This window comes from Carcharhinus amblyrhynchos, chromosome 15, assembly GCF_965287045.1.
Source record: "Carcharhinus amblyrhynchos chromosome 15, sCarAmb.v2.hapA, whole genome shotgun sequence".
NCBI classification, from domain to species: domain Eukaryota; kingdom Metazoa; phylum Chordata; class Chondrichthyes; order Carcharhiniformes; family Carcharhinidae; genus Carcharhinus; species Carcharhinus amblyrhynchos.
Window position 1 is genome coordinate 39,936,841 of NC_137338.1, and position 16,750 is coordinate 39,953,590.

The 16,750-nt window shown below is 46.1% G+C and overlaps 2 protein-coding genes across 4 annotated transcripts in view; one reads left to right on the plus strand and one right to left on the minus strand.

The window, feature by feature from the left end:
* Positions 1–2,693, minus strand: part of otc (ornithine transcarbamylase) — a 46,296-nt gene extending 43,603 nt beyond the window's left edge. Inside the window, exon 1 of the mRNA XM_080203276.1 lies at positions 2,541–2,693. Within this exon, the coding sequence (XP_080059402.1) occupies positions 2,541–2,617 (77 nt within the window). The 5' untranslated portion in view covers positions 2,618–2,693. The remainder of the gene's footprint in view (positions 1–2,540) is intronic.
* Positions 2,694–6,800: 4,107 nt separating this feature from the next.
* rpgra (retinitis pigmentosa GTPase regulator a) overlaps positions 6,801–16,750 on the plus strand; it is a 71,041-nt gene continuing 61,091 nt past the window's right edge. For 2 of the 3 annotated variants that reach the window (XM_080203865.1, XM_080203867.1), the window contains exon 1: positions 6,815–6,870. In XM_080203865.1, the coding sequence (XP_080059991.1) occupies positions 6,831–6,870 (40 nt within the window). In that variant the 5' untranslated portion in view covers positions 6,815–6,830. Of the gene's footprint in view, positions 6,871–7,152; positions 7,532–16,750 lie in introns of all 3 variants that reach the window. The other variant, XM_080203866.1, reaches the window with a different exon arrangement.

A 16,750-nucleotide genomic window follows, 5' to 3' on the forward strand; every position in this document is an offset into this window, starting at 1 on the left:
GGAAAACAGGATCCTTTTTTTCCTCCTCTTTAGTTTGCAAAATGAGGGTGGTGGTAGCTAGCTCAGTTGGCTGGATGGCTAATGTATGGAGATCGAATTGATACCAGCGACATGGAATCAATCCCTTTTCCCGCTGCGGCAGACGAGGGACTGCCCTCCATTCCCTACCTGTAGCAAGAAATATCACTTGGGCACAAGTATCTGCCTTCATGCAGAAAACTCCCTGACTGACATCAATGCAGAAAGTTGGTCTTGCTCTACACCCTAGCTCTGACGGTAAAACTGCATTCTGCACCTTCTCCTTTCCTTCTCCTCTATTTATCTTATGAACAGTACAAGAAATAATACTTTTCACTGTATGCCAATACATAGCAATAATAAATCAAATCAAAAAACTCTGCTGAACTATTGAGCTGTTTCATTGGTGCGCAGTAGTCAATTCCTTAAATTTTACAATGTTTAAAAACTTCTAAAATATATTGACATATAGGTGCTTTTGCACCTAAAAAGAGGCTTATTTTAAGAGCTTCTTTGAATTGTTGCATTGGCGGATTCCTCTGTTCATTGCCAGGAGAGTGATCAGTAGTGTAAGCTGGGTCAATTTCCAGGGTACCCCAATGTTTTATAAACCAGAATTGAAGAATGGAACGATTTGGTTTACTCCCGATGGTGTAACTTCTTAAAATTCCTCAATTTTTTGGGCTGGTCATGTGACAAATTGCACTGGTAAAACCAGTTTCTGCGAGCTTGCCAAAAAACTTTGTGTAACCCCCTCCCTTAGGTGTCTTTCGGGTCAAACCAAGTAAAGAAACTTAAATTACATTCGGACAAAGAAAAAGGGGGCGGCTCCCCAAAAGGAGGGGGAATGGTCCAAACAGAAACAAAAAGTACAAAGGAAACTTAAGACATGTCAAATCAAAATGTGATTGTCGGGGTCTATAAGGCACCTCAGCCCCCGCGGTGCCCAATGGGCACGGAAGGCCTTGACAGTGCCCATGGACACCGCGTGCTCCCTTTCCAGGGACACCCAGCCGCGAACGCAGCCGCGGTAGAGGGGCAGACAGTTGGGATGGACGGCCCCGTTGATCGCCTGCTGCCTGGACCTGTTGATGGCGCGTCTCGCCAGGCCCAGGAGCAGGTTCGTGAGGAGATTGGCATCCCGACCCTCCCCTCTCCGCACCGGGTGTCCGTAGATCAGGAGCGTGGGACCGAAATGCAAACAGAACATCAATAAAAGGTTCTTCAGAAAATCAAAACAGGAGTGCAATCTATAACACAAAACGTAGACGTGGTCCACGGATTCCACAAGGCCACAGAAAGAGCAGTCTCGGGAGCCCACGAACCAGTGAATCCTACGGTTGTGTGGCACTGCTGCGTGCAGCACCCTCCACCCCAGATCCCCGAGGTAATTGGGGGAGATCCCTCCATAGAGCGACCTCCACCGCCCGGCGGCAACAGGGCCCGCCAAGGTGTATCCGGGTGACGGGTGAGGGCGCGATAGTGGAAGCTGTGCAGCAGCAGCCCGTATGGTAAACGCCTCCGCGCGCTGGAAAAACGCACGGAGGACATTTCCGCCAGACGGCTCATGCTGTGGGGCACCTGACCCGGGGAGGGGGGTCTCGGCTTTGGGCCAATGTGAAATTTCGTCCAAACAGGGGAACACTCGGACGGGATCCCACCGCACGCCTGAGCCACCTCAAGCTCGCATGTACTTTCGGGGCCAAGCACGACCGTCCTAAGGTATTGGATGGCTTTGGCTGCGCGCCGGACGGCCACCCCCGCGCACTCAGCCAGCACGCGAGGGTTCATCCAGCCCGCTCCTCCGCCATCCAGCGCGTCCCTGATCCTGGTCACCCCGGTGTCCACAGCCTCCCTCTCCGTCAGCCACATGAAGTTAACCCCCTCTCTTGGGATGGTGTTATAAAAGATACAAGGATGAGATTAGTCTTCATTAACATCGTACACTGTACACAACAGGCCATCGCATCATCATAACCTGTTTTGTAGTTAATTTCACCCACAAACTGTCCTGACCCTGGGAAGTTGAAGTGTTACAGTGATCAGTTGTGATTTCTGGCCACAGACAAGGATGCACCATAACATTATTGTAAGCAAATTCAAGCTGTGTGTTTTGGAGCAAATTTGTTAGTACTTTTAACCAGTCTATGGCCCTTTAATAAACTCCTGCCTACAAACTAACTGTATCTTCCGGTTCCATTTTAAAGTTGTGCCTCTTTTAGGACCGTGATTTGTAATTGGATATTCCTTTAATAAGCCCCCTGACTGCTGACTTCTCGCACGTTGCAGCCAGTACAAACACTGGCTCAATGTCGATGAAGCAGATTGCGTTACAATCATCGCGATATAAAAGGCTCAAAGTTAAAACCGCTGCAAAAGATTATATTACAAAGTAGGCACCGTACGGATAGGACCCAGCTAACTTGGAGTGTTGTAATGAGAGAACAAGGAGTGAATTCAGACATGACCCACACCCCCAGTATGTTCCTGGCTGAATTCTCCCTGGATGAAAATAAACTCACCGGAATGAGCGCACGGAGGACTTGTTGCTCAATGAAACCGAACGCGCCAAAACATTCCTTAAAGCGAAGCTCATCATATTTGGATCGTGTAGTGGAACAGCACCCAGTAATGCTCCTACTCCAACCTGGCGTTAAGCGATGCAAGTGATCTCTCCCCCCCCGCCAGGAGCTTGTGTTTTACTCTTCAACCGATCCAGCAGCTGATGCAATGAAAACGGCAGCCAGGCGTCGCTGACGTACCATAGAGCCTTGGGCAAACAGCTGCCAAAGAGGCTAAAGTTACCTGGGCTGGATGCAGACTGGGTGAAACACCCTGGGATGTATTTCCACATTGAAAGCTCTATAGACATACATGTTTTGAGAGGTGATTGGGTATATACATAGTCATGTGCTATTTGCATAATATCCGACTAAACACAACAAGTGCTGGAAACACTCATCAGATCAATAAAGACCTTTGGTCAAAAGAGAGAAGTTAACCCTTCATTTGACGAAGAATTTTATGGCCTTGCTCATCCCTAAACTGCAAAATCCCACCCCAAAGTCAACAGACATTGCCATGATCCGCCCCTTGCCCGCTCTGATTCCCTGGCGGGCAGGGCAGTAAAATTCCAGCCATCTATATATTTGCAATATTTTCTTGTCTCTTCTCTCCACAGATGCTGTCTGGTCCGCTGTCTTTTCAGCCTCTGGAATATTTTTACTTTTGTTCAAAAGTGCTGATGAGAATATATTTATGTTTGAATCAATCTGCTATGTTCATTGCGAATTCTTTCAAGCTACAATACAATGATCAAGATATTAAAATCTGTGCCAAAACCTTCCTGTCATGTCGTGTAAGCTGAGTTGCCAACTAACAATGATGTTGGGGTGGTGATTTATGAGGATTACCCACTTAGTATTTATGGTTGAAAATGCCTTCACCTTGTCTCTTGCAGTCATACACTGGGTCTCATCACAGTTGTGGGTGGAAATGCTTATGGGGCATCCTCCTGCAAATGGCTACCTGGTTAACTATCATCACTTTGACCGGATACGTGTGATAGGGCTATAGAGCTTCTCTCTGATCCAAAATGAATTTAAGGATCGCCTTTGTTTTCGCAAAACCACTCGCTGTTGATTCAGAGGAAAATTCTGGCTGAACGACCTGCCTGGTACATTCTTTCTGTGGAAGGAATATCCCAAGTGGACTATGATCAATCCTACAGCACGCTGCCTTGACACAAATAAAACATTTAACATTTAGTAAGCAATGAAAAGTTAATGAAAAATTAAGTTTAAAATATTGGGGATGCAAAGTGAGTGGGACGAGAAATTAGCTGAAGAGTAGAAAGCAGGGACTTGCTCCCAGAATGTTATCAGATTTGAGAGGAGGTGTCAGTGATGTGCCCTGGCGTTGTTTTGGAAATCCTACTATTCCTATTTTAAATTAATAAAATTGATTTAGTAAGGAACAAAAATATAAGTTGAATAACACATACAAATGGAAGAAGGAACAATGACAATTGAAATTTAATATGGATAAGAAATAAAGAGGTTTTAAAATATTAAATGACCATCACCTCTAACTGAGGCAGCAAAGCAATTAAACCAATCAGTTAAGTGCTTTTTATAATATTTTCATGGGCTATGAGCATCATTGGCTAGGGCTTATTGTTCATCCCCAACTGCCCTTGATAAGGTGGTGGTGAGCCGCTTTCTTGAGCCGCTGCTATCCATGTGGTGTAGGTAGAGAATTCCAGGAATTTGACCTAATGAAGAATGGCAACATAGTTCAAAGTCAGGATGGTGTGTAGCTTGGAAGGGAACTTGTAGGTGGTGGTGTTCCATTTGCATTCTTTTTTAAAGAGGCACCACCAAAAAAAACCGACCTGAGTCTGTAAACTAAAACTGGGAAACAAACTTTATCAGAACGTGGTGTTATTGGTTGGTTTGTTTACATAGAAATATATATAGAAACTAGAAGCAGGAAAAGACCATTTGGCTGTTGGAGCCTGCTTCACCATTCATTATGATCATGACAGATCATTGAATGCAATACCCTAATCCTGCCTTCCCCCCAGGATTCCTTTAGCCCCAAGAATTATAACAAATTCCTGCTTGAAATCACACAAGATTAGCGCCTCAACTACTTTCTGTGAAATGTGTTAAGTTCTTAGAAAGTAAATGTAAAGCCACTGTAAAGAAACATTCACTGTAGTGAAGGTTTCTTTCTTCTCGGGGGAAGATGTTTCAAAACTCAAATATTTATCTCAGAAATCAGGGACTCGGGTCTCCTGTCTATGTGCTGGCCAGAAAATGATCACATATGCACAGTTCATTGATTTCATCTTCTTTGGGCAATGGACTAGCCCTGTGCACATGTGCAGCTGGTATCCTTCACCATCTTTAGGTGGGAAAGCCACCCTGTGCGCAGAAGGAAAGGAAGTAAATAGGTAAAACAGTGTGAAAGGCAGGTCAGGTGAATTGAACTGGAGCACCATTGTGGTGAAGATGTCAAGGTAGTAAGACATTAAGAGGACCCTGAAGAAAGTTCCAGGCAGGAACAAAGATAGGGATCAAAGATAAATTTCACTGAGTCCAGTTAAATGACAGGAGCAGAGTAAAGGTATCTGAATTCAAGAAAGAGCTGTTGGGAGCAGACCTGAAGCAAGGTTGATTCAACAGAAACCCAGAAGATCTGAGATGGCAGCTGAAGCTTTGTGACTCCACAGTATTATTTAGAACAATGGTGTTCTGCTTGATATGGCTGGAAATCTGAAAGTGTGTTTAGAAGTTGAAGCTTGAGTGTACTTGGAGGTCCTGGAGAAAGGAGTTTCAAATGTCAAGATTGAAACCCTGGAGGTGGATCCTTATTGAAGCCATCTGAGTAACAGCGATTTTTGAAGATAATTCCAGCAGGATTCTTCAAATGTTGAGATTGGAAACCCTCATAAGAAAGACAGAGTTTCAATTGATTCATGATGTGATGGTGAGCTTCTGAGACATCCTTGGAATCCTCTTTGGTTGCATCTGTCATTTACTTTGGAGTATGATGTATCTGACAAGCATCTGCATGTTAATTCAAATATAGTGCATACTTATACTGAATATTAGAGTATAATTACGTTATCGTTCTGAAATTGAATGTGTCTGTAAATATATAGCTGGGGTGCAGAAATAATGAATATTTAAATTTTTGTGTTTGTACTGAAGTCTTTCCAACTGTTTTGTCTGGTGTAATAGTTTTCTTGTTTAATAAATGTTTTATTCTTTAGTGATTAAAAATTCAGTAACTTACCTTCATGTTCTCAAAAATTTAGGATCCATCAAGCCAGGACCCCCTCTAGAATTTGACTTGTCCAGTATTACTATCAGGTGGGATCGTAACAAACTGCAGTTTGTCTCCTTTATGTTGTATTTGCCTCCCTTGGTTGCTCCATGAGGATATATTAATTGTTATTTAGTGAATTGCAGCCCTTCTTTTGGTCTTCAGAATAATTAATTTATACCTCCTATTTATACTCCTCCCTCTAGATCCTATGTCCAAATCATTGACATTGTGCAGTGACACAGTGCTTAGCACAGCTGCCTCACAGTGCCAGGGACCCAGGTTCGATTCTCGACTTGGGTCACTGTCTGTGTGGAGTCTGCACATTCTCTTCCCTGGGTGAGTTTCCTCCGGATGCTGCGGTTTCCTCCCGCAGCCCGAAAACCATGCTGGTTAGGTGCATTGACAATGCTAAATTTTCCTTCACAGTACACGAACTGTGTACAGCTGGAGTGTGGTGACCAGGGGATTTTCACAGTAACTTCATTGCAGTGTTAATGCAAACCTACTTGTGACACTAATAAATAAACTTAAGCAGCTCTGCGTATGAACTTTGTGAAGCTGTGCTACCCACTGCCAACGGTTCTGTACAACAATCCTTAATCCCTGATCTCCGCCTGTTTAGTTTGGTTTACTACCCGCCCCAATCTATAAAAAAATGTGAACGAAGAGGCACGATCATTTCCATGGTGACTTCTTGTTGCAAACATTCCTCTGTGTTCAGGGTCAGTCGTCGGCCCTGAAGGGATTTTGCTGGTGGAGTTCGTGAAAGAGCAGGTCGGAATGTTCAATTGCACGCTGTGGCCGCCGAGCGGCGCTGGCGGGCTGGGAGCTGCAGTTCAGCAGCCTGGCCGCGGGATGCCGCTGCTGAGGCCGCTGTTTGTTCGGTTGTCAATGGCAGGCGGATTTGTTTACTTCCGGGTCGGCGGCTGTCTCTCCCCCTCCCCCCCCCCCTCCCCCAGGCAGCCGGTCCGGGAGAGATGGCGGCGGAGCCCGAGTCGGAGGGAGAGGAGGTGCCGGGTGAGTGACGGATGGGCAGAGTGTCTGCCCCGGGGCTGCTGCTAATCAATGCAATGAAACACTCTGAGCTGAGTGAGGATATCAGCCCGGGGGGAGGGGGATTAGAGCTGGCTGAGTGGGGGATGGAAACTTACAACAGAAAAAATGCTGCAAAATCTCAACAGGTCTGACAGCCCCTGTGGAGAGAGAACATTTCATTTTATTTGTTAATGTCGCAAGTAAGGCTTACATTAACACTGCAATGAAGTTACTGTGAAATACTCCTGTTGCCACCCTCTTCAGGTACACCGAGGGAGAAGTTAGCATGGCCGGTGCACCTAACCACACCTTTCAGTCTGTGGGAATAAACCAGAGCACCCGGAGGAAACCCACGCAGACAGAGGGAGAACATGCATCCTCCACACAGACAGTGACCTGAGCTGGGAATATGAAGCCGGGTCCCTGGCGCAGCAGTGCCAACCACTGTACCAGAGCCAACATTTTGAGTCTGGATGACTCGTTGTCAGAGCCTGTCTCAGATTCCAGCATCTGCAGTATTTTGCCTTTATCTGAGTGTAGGGCATATTTAATGGAACCAGCTGGGATCTTCTTGTGTTCTGTACCCCCCACCCTCCACCCTGATTGGCAAATGACACGAGAATGTTGGCTGAGGGAAGTTCAGGTAGGAGGAAAGAGAAAGAGTTCAGAAACTGAACGGGATCTTGGAGAGATGGCACTTCCAAGGGTGAGGGCCAGTTGCCCAATCAAAGAACATACAGCACAGAAGGCTATGTCTGTGCCAGCTCTTCTGAGGGACAAACCAGTTGGGCTCAATCCATTGCTCTTTCCCCATAACACTGCATTTTATTTCTTTAGTACCCCCTCCCCTCAAGCCAAGTATTGGATATGTACCCAATACCCCTGGGCAATTCAGGATGAAGAACATGACTATAATTCATGACACACACAAAGGTGTAAGTTTTGGACTGTCGGGAAAATGGTCACCAAAAGGGAGATTTTCACTATCTGCAGCCAAATTGCTTTCTACATGTTTTCCACAATAAAGGACAGAATTCTTCCATCATTGAAGTCAGATGGGGATATGATGCTGCAACACCTGCCATGTACTGTGAAAAACAGATCCAGGCTTTTTCTTTGCAAATATGACAGAATCATACAGTGCAAAAGAGACCATTCAGCCCACCGAGTATGCACTGACACATTAGAACATCTGAACTCCCACCTATCCCACTTTCCAGCACTCGGCCCATAGCCTTGAAAGTTTTTATGATGTGCCAAGTGCTCATCCAGATACTTTTTAAAGAATGTGAGGCGATCCTCTTCTACCACCCTCCCAGGCAGTGCATTCCAGACTATCACCGCCCTCTGGTTAAAAAAAGTTTTTCTTCACATCCTCCCTGATCCTCTTGCCGCTCACCTTGAATCTATGCCCTCTCCTGTCTGACCCTTCAACTAAGGGAACAGCTGCTTCTTATCCACTCTGTCTGTGTACCTCACCATCTTATTTCATGCTGAAATGTAGAATTATAATTTTATTTTGGTCCAGTGATTCATTGAAAGACATTGGATTAACCAATGTTATTTGAACCGCTAATTTGTAATCTCCCTGTGGCAGAAGTGCCTGCTATTAGATTAAGACATATATTGTATAGAAACTTTTTATGCCATCTGTGTAGCATCAGAAGCAATGGTTTAGTTCCTAATTCAGTTGTTTTACTATTTTAGTATCAGCCTCTTTCCAGGAGAGTTTCTTAATTGGATGAACAGTATTTTGTGCTGGCGAGACAGTGTTCTCCCTCTATTTCTCACTCTCTGCTCATTTATTGGGAAACAAAAAGGGTGTTGGAGGAGGACTCCATCTTTCATAAGAGAGCTGAATACATATCTACTGTGCTTGGAGTCAGAGAATCTTGCAGCGGAAAGAGGCTATTCTGCCCATTGTGACTTTTTAAAAGAACAATCAAATTATTGCCATTCTGTGCTCTTTCCTCACAGTCAAGCAATGTTTTATTTTTAAATAGATATTCTGTTTCTTTATGAAAGTTGGTATTGAATCCTCCTCCATTGTCCTTTCAGGCAGTGCATTCCAAATCATAATTTACCTCGTTGAAAAAAAATCTCATTTCACTCTGATTCTTTTGCCAATTATCCTAAATTTGGATTGTTTTGTTACTTTTCTACCACCAGTGGAAACAAAAAAAAGGACCAAACATCAAAACCCTTCATAATTTTGATCAATGCTTTTTCATTTACTCTTAACCTTTTCTATTTCTGAGTGCACTCAGTTTCTTTAGTCACTCTGAGTAGCCATTGTACCTCACCTGTGGTATCGTTTTGGTCAATCTTTACCCCATTCCTTATTATAGAATCCCTGTTTTTCCAACAACTAATTTTGAAGAGCCACAATTTCTTCAACTTAGACTTTGGAAAGACGTGAGTGAATATCAATTGTCACAAACTCTGGCCATTGATTTTATTGCCTTTCTCTATGACAGTCAGGCTGAATCAAACAGTTTCTTAGCTTGGGGGGGGCCAATTGGACTTCGAAGTGAATTAAAAGCCTCATATCCTCTCAATCAGAAAAGTTTCATCTCTGTCTCGTCCTCAGTCATTGATAGCTAAAGGGCATGCACCATGCCTTTGTCCCTTGCAGACTTGTCTATTTCAATGCTTTCTTGCCTAGAATCCAATCCTACCCCTTCTTTCATCTGTGAATGTGCTCTCAGCCCAGCAACGAGTCCTGGTCGAAAATCATCCAGTTCCTCATTGATCTGCATTGATTTCCAACTTAAATCAAAATTTCAAATCCCTGTGCTTAGATTTCTTGATGGCATTGCCCTTTATGTTGATAATGTCTTTTAGCCTTACAACGCCCACTCTGTGCCTTAATTCTTTTGACTCTGGTGTTACATACATCCTCCTCTTTCTTTGCGGTATGGTGGCACAGTGGTTAGTGCTGCTGCCTCACAGCACCAGGAACCTAGGTTAGATTCTTGGCTTGGGTCACTGTGCGGAGTTTTCCTGTATCTGCGTGGGTTTCCTCCCACGGTCTGAAAGATGTGCTGGTCAGATGCATTGGCCATGCTAAATTTTCCCTTTGTGTACCCGAATAGGCGCCAGAGTGTGGTGACTAGGATATTTTCACAGTTACTTCATTGTAGTGTTAATGTAAGCCTACCTGTGACATTAATAAATAAACTTAAACTTTTGCCCATCAGTTCACTCTCAAATGTCTACACCCTGGTTTCCAAAATTCTCTCTCTAAACCTCTCTACCTTTCACATTCTTCTTCGTCCTCTGAGCCCCTTTATAAAATTGCTCTTTATTCATACTTTTTGTCACCTGTACTGCTGTATGGTTATTACGGTATTGGGATTGAAAGTGCTGGTAAAGGTAATGGTCAGTAACTTCCTGGCTCCCCGGTGTCAGATTTTGGTGGGGGGGGACCCCAAAGATACACTGGACAATCCCTCGCAGACGATTCCAGGTAAGATTTTACGTGGCAATTGTCCACAAGCACTGATTTCCTCTGGACAATTGTACTGGGCGGGCAACCATCCGACAAAGCAATTTAAAGAGCTAATTTCAGACAGTTCTGCCAATAGTTACTCTGAAAGAATTAGAAGGAATAAAATCACTTCTAACTTCAGCACAACTATTTTAACCATGCAGAGCGTGTCCTACATATGACAGTCACCGCACTTCGGAATCGCGATCCCCAACTAATCAAACCCCAGGCATTCCTGACTTCCAACCGCATGAGTCTCCCCAACATACAGGCTAAGTCTGACTGGCCTCCAGCTCCCTGAGCGGACCCAGAACCCATGCCCTCTCCGCTCACCAGCGGACCAAACTGTATTTTCAGCATACCCTATTTTTATTTTGAAATAATGAAGGTGGCACTAATTGATGCAGTGATAGTTAGGCATTGACAGTCACTTGATGCTGGGATAAGCAAGGAAAGACATTGAAAGAAGCACTGGTAACAACAGAAGTAGCAAATGTATCGATGTGAAAGTTGATGAGATGTTAAAGGTAATGCTGTCAATTTTATATTAATTTTCTTTTGCTATTATTGGGATTTATTTTCTGTCTTGCTTATTCTGTTAATTCAATATTTTGTTTTGGTTAACTATGTTTTTATTTTTAGAATCCCATCTTCATTTTCTTAGGATCAGTTCTCATCTTTGCTGAGTAACAGCCAATCCACATTAGCACCAAGTTTACCTTTAGCATTTGTCTTCTCTGTGTGAACTTATTAAGAAAAATTTAAATAGCATTTGGCTGTTTTATTTCTAATTTGCCAATGTTTTGGATCAGTGATAGGGAAACCCTAGGCTGGTAAATGGGCCAATGAGTGGCCCTCCTTTATCTCAAGATTGAAATTGGGGTTGTTCAGTAACCATGACCTAATAAATAAGATTAAATACATTTAATACATGTTGAATATGTCAGAACAAATTATAGAAATGCTTATTAATTTATAAATGATCAAACTCTCATCAATTTCAAATGGTAAAAACAGAAGAAATATTTATACTTTGGACGCAGCTCTCTCAGTCAAAAGTTGTGGGCAATCGGCATGTACCTCTCTTTACTTGCCCTTGCTTTACGTGTGTATCACTTCAGTCATACCCGTGGGGGAAAAAAAAACTATGCAGTTGGAAATCAGTAGAGTGTAGCAATTCTGCAGGGCAACAGTCCTGTCAACAAAATGTCTTGTGGGCCGCTCTCAGAACCCAGGCGGGCTGCATGTAACCCCCAAGCTGCAAGTTGCCCACCAGTGCTTTAGATAGATTTCTTTTATCTATGTATAAATGTAAGTTCAGGATTGGATAAATGTTGCCCAGGACATGAGGAACTCCATGTTCTTCAAATTGTGTTATAGGGTCTTTCCCACTTGTCTGAGAAGGCAGACCTCAGTTTAACCCACCATCCAAAAGACAGCACCTCCTGCAGTGCAGCACTTCCTCTGTAGACACAGCCTTCTGACTCAGGCAAGAGTACTACCACTGAACCAAAGTTGTCAGCACTTATATGATGCCATGTGGTCCAAGGCTGACGCCTTTACTCTAATCATTGATTTGCAGCTGCTGAAGACCTTGTGCACAATTCATGAGAGATCAACTACTGAGACAAGGCAGACACCCAGGAAAAGAATGTACTAAAGAGTTTACTAAACCATGGAATGTGGTCTTATTCTGGTCGAATGAATTGAACCCAGAAGATGTTTGAGGGATAAATATTGACTAAAATACCAGGAGTAAATCTTCTGCTGCTCTTCTTTGATACAGAGGCATAGGATCTTTTACATCCACATGATAAGGCAGACGTGAGTGTAACATCTCATTTGAATCAGATGGTCCTCTGATAGTATAGCACTCCCTGAATACTGCATTGGACTGTCAGTCTTTGTCCCTCAGTTGATTTGATTTAGTTTAATCGATTAGCCAAAAAGACCACTGTCAGCCTTGAAGTTAATAATCAAGAGCTTGAGTGGGACTTGAACCTGGAACCTTGTATCAAGGAGACAAGAGTGCTACCAACTGAACCACAGGATGGCACACTTGTTCTTATTTCCTGTTGATTTTAGATGTTAAAAATGCAAAAGAGATGCAAGTTTTTGGATCCTGAATTAGCTGATTTCAGACAAAGTGGCAGTGAGATTGCTAGAAGTTAACTCTGGCTGCCAGTGAGGAAGGGGATAGCTTGGGATCACATTTCCATGCTCTCTAGCGATCTTTCTTGGAAAGTGTGTATTAATGTACATTGGTTGAGGAGAGGACCTGTCTTGGCTGCTCTGTCCTTAATAATTGTTTCTATTTAGGCTTACACATAACTAATGTTTGATTAGGCAAGTCATCTTTGAAAGCATATCCCACTATAAGTCAAAAGCTTCAGGTTTGTATAGTTTAATGTGGTAGAGCTCTGGCAATTTGAGGCAAGTCATATTTTCGTTGTTTTTGTTTCACTTGGTGTGAGCAATGACCTATATGGGAGAATAATATTTTTTGACTGAATCCAGTAAATGCTTCAAGATAATGTATTGAGCAAGCCAGATGGAATAAGTTCTCCAGTTGTCCAAGTGGACAATATATTTCTCTAATCACAGACTAGCACATTCTCACTGCACACAACTATATTGGTTCTCAGTTCAGTGGACACTTGAGAGTTTATTTACTGTTCCAATTAATTGACTTGTTTTTGGCAGTGGCAGCGGTCCCTCGATATGAGAATGATGTCTACTCAGGGATCACAAGGTACTGCCATGGGTATTAATGTGACAGAATGGGCCAATTCTTGACCCACAGATCTTTGATCATGTAGAGCAAGAATAGCGAGGTAGTGAGGTCCAAAGTACAGGATTTGCTCCTATTCCCTTTCAGCTGCCAGTCTGCCTCATGATGAAGGTGTTGTGACTCAAGGCAAGAGGCAGTTTGATTGGCAACTTGTTGCCATTTTAAGTAATTGGAAATGTAATTTTTATGCAGTGATTAAATACAGTTTCAGTATAGAATGTCCATTGTCCCACCAAAATAATATGGAAATTAATTGTTTTGTAAGGCGTAAAGAGACTTTGGATGTTTGATTTTGTTTTTGAATGCATTTCTGTGCAATAATATTGTGATATAATCTGCTTTTCAAGATAAATATGTATATTCCTTCCTGGATTTATTTCTAGAAACTGCGTTATTGATCTTATTTGTTAGTTGGTTATATTGGATGGGGTTCTCCGGTCTCGTTTGTGGCAGGTCCTGTTGCAAGTGAAAACGGAAAATTTGGCATTCCAGCCAAAACACCATTCACTTTCAGCAGCGTCAGAAAATCCCAGCTGTGTATGAGGATAGAAGATTTTGGCCATAGGTTGGGAACTCGGGCTAAACAAAATTAATGTTTTCCGAGAGCCAAGATCGCCTTTTTCAATAATACTTATAAATATTTTGTCTTTTAATGTTTTCTGTAAAATGCCAGTTTTGAAATTATGCATTGCGGAAAGATCCTGAAAACCATCCCCCCTCGTCCCCCCACCATCCTCCCCCTCCCCCCTTTCCCCCCCTTCCCCCCTCCCCCCCCTTCCCCCCTTATATCCGCCTTCATCTGGCCTCATCCCCCCCCATTTCCTCCTCGTTAGCCCTCATCCCCCATATCCCCCCATTCTCCCCTCATCTGCCCTCTGTCCCCGACCCCTTGCCTCCCATCATCACGCCCCCCGCCCCCATCCCCTCACGCCCCCCGCCCCCATCCCCTCACGCCCCCCGCCCCCATCCCCTCACGCCCCCCGCCCCCATCCCCTCACGCCCCCCGCCCCCATCCCCTCACGCCCCCCGCCCCCATCCCCTCACGCCCCCCGCCCCCATCCCCTCACGCCCCCCGCCCCCATCCCCTCACGCCCCCGCCCCCATCCCCTCACGCCCCCCGCCCCCATCCCCTCACGCCCCCCGCCCCCATCCCCTCACGCCCCCCGCCCCCATCCCCTCACGCCCCCCGCCCCCATCCCCTCACGCCCCCCGCCCCCATCCCCTCACGCCCCCGCCCCCATCCCCTCACGCCCCCCGCCCCCATCCCCTCACGCCCCCCGCCCCCATCCCCTCACGCCCCCCGCCCCCATCCCCTCACGCCCCCCGCCCCCATCCCCTCACGCCCCCCGCCCCCATCCCCTCACGCCCCCCGCCCCCATCCCCTCACGCCCCCCGCCCCCATCCCCTCACGCCCCCCGCCCCCATCCCCTCACGCCCCCCGCCCCCATCCCCTCACGCCCCCCGCCCCCATCCCCTCACGCCCCCGCCCCCATCCCCTCACGCCCCCCGCCCCCATCCCCTCACGCCCCCCGCCCCCATCCCCTCACGCCCCCCGCCCCCATCCCCTCACGCCCCCCGCCCCCATCCCCTCACGCCCCCCGCCCCCATCCCCTCACGCCCCCCGCCCCCATCCCCTCACGCCCCCCGCCCCCATCCCCTCACGCCCCCCGCCCCCATCCCCTCACGCCCCCCGCCCCCATCCCCTCACGCCCCCCGCCCCCATCCCCTCACGCCCCCCGCCCCCATCCCCTCACGCCCCCCGCCCCCATCCCCTCACGCCCCCCGCCCCCATCCCCTCACGCCCCCCGCCCCCATCCCCTCACGCCCCCCGCCCCCATCCCCTCACGCCCCCCGCCCCCATCCCCTCACGCCCCCCGCCCCCATCCCCTACCCTCCCTCCCTCCCTCCCCCCCGCCCCCATCCCCTACCCTCCCTCCCTCCCCCCCGCCCCCATCCCCTACCCTCCCTCCCTCCCTCCCCCCCCACCCCAATCCCCTTCCCTCCCTCCCCCCCTCCCCCCCTCCCCCCCCCCACCCCCCCTCCCCCCCACCCTCCCCCCCCACCCTCCCCCCTCCCCCCCCACCCTCCCCCCTCCCCCCTCCCCACCCTCCCTCCCCCCCACTCTCCCCCCCACTCTCCCCCCCACTCTCCCCCCCACCCTCCCCCCCACCCTCCCCCCCACCCTCCCCCTCTCCCCCCCACCCTCCCCCTCTCCCCCATCCTCCTCCCCCCCACCACCCCACTCCACCCCACCCCGCTCCACCCCTATCCCCTACCCGTTATCCCCTATCCTCCCTCCCCCCCCGCCCAACCCCCTATCTTCCCTATCCCTTCCCCCCCACCCCAATCCCCTATCCTCCCTATCCATTCCCCCGCCCCTGCCCCACCCCCTAATGTTACAAACAATCCCCTTGACTGAGTCGGCACTTAACTAAGAATGAAACAACATGTAATGATACAGTATGACCAATCATCTGATGTCTTCCAATTCTTCAAAATAGTAGACAGTTACAGTCACATGGCTGCGGTGTAGTTCCTCCAGATTACCATTTGGAATTTGATGGGCCGAACATAACGCTATTTTGCTAGAGTTGCTTGTACGTTAAAAGAAATCTAGATTCATGTCACAACTTCATGAATGCTAGTTTGAAAATCATTGCTTTCATATTTTGGGTATACTGAATTAGCAGAACTGTATATTATCTGAATTGTTTCATTATCTCAAAGTATAACCATTGTGGAACTGTTTTATTTTCTGGGGGCAAGTGAAGTACGTACAGTTCTAAAGATTACAGTAATGCTACAAATAAATATTTGAAGTGAGCACTCATTGTGACCAACTTGACTTTCTAATTTACAATCTTGTATTACTATGTTACTTGTATGCACACTGTATTCTCAGTGGCACCATGTTAGTAGTCATGCAACGTTCTAGCTATTTAATGTCTATTAATAAATCTGGGTCATTAGATACTATCATATAAAATTGCATATGAATATGTTGGTTGATGTCATCTTAACTTGTTGGTAGAAGAGAAAGGAAAACAAGAAGGACCACAATGATTGCTTCTGCCGTCTTTTGATGTATCCATTGGTATAATGTAACAAATGTTAATAATTTATAATATGGTTCAAAGTAATATGAGCTTCTCAGTGAGCCAGGAAGATTTCTTATATATTATGTTATCTTATATACAATATATTATCTTGTATGTTTTTATATGCAAATTGGCTGGTAATGCATCTGCTTTGCTGTTTGTAAAATCAAGCCTGATCTTGTGTTTGCAACTGTGTCTGCCTGATAACGGTGACTATACTTTGAAGCAATTAATTACATGTGAAACATACTGGGACATTTGAGATGTGATGAGCCTGTATGCAAATACAACACTTTTTAAAACGACGGGATTGTACTTTCTTAACATATTAGCATTCTGCTCAGGGGAATCCAAATTCCTATGAATGCATTCACTCCTGATTCTTGACAGTTATGCACAGATCAAAAATCTTTCTTCTCTAGATGGCAAATTAGAATCAAGTTGGTCTAGGCTATTTTATTGGAGCTCTTATCTGACCAAGTG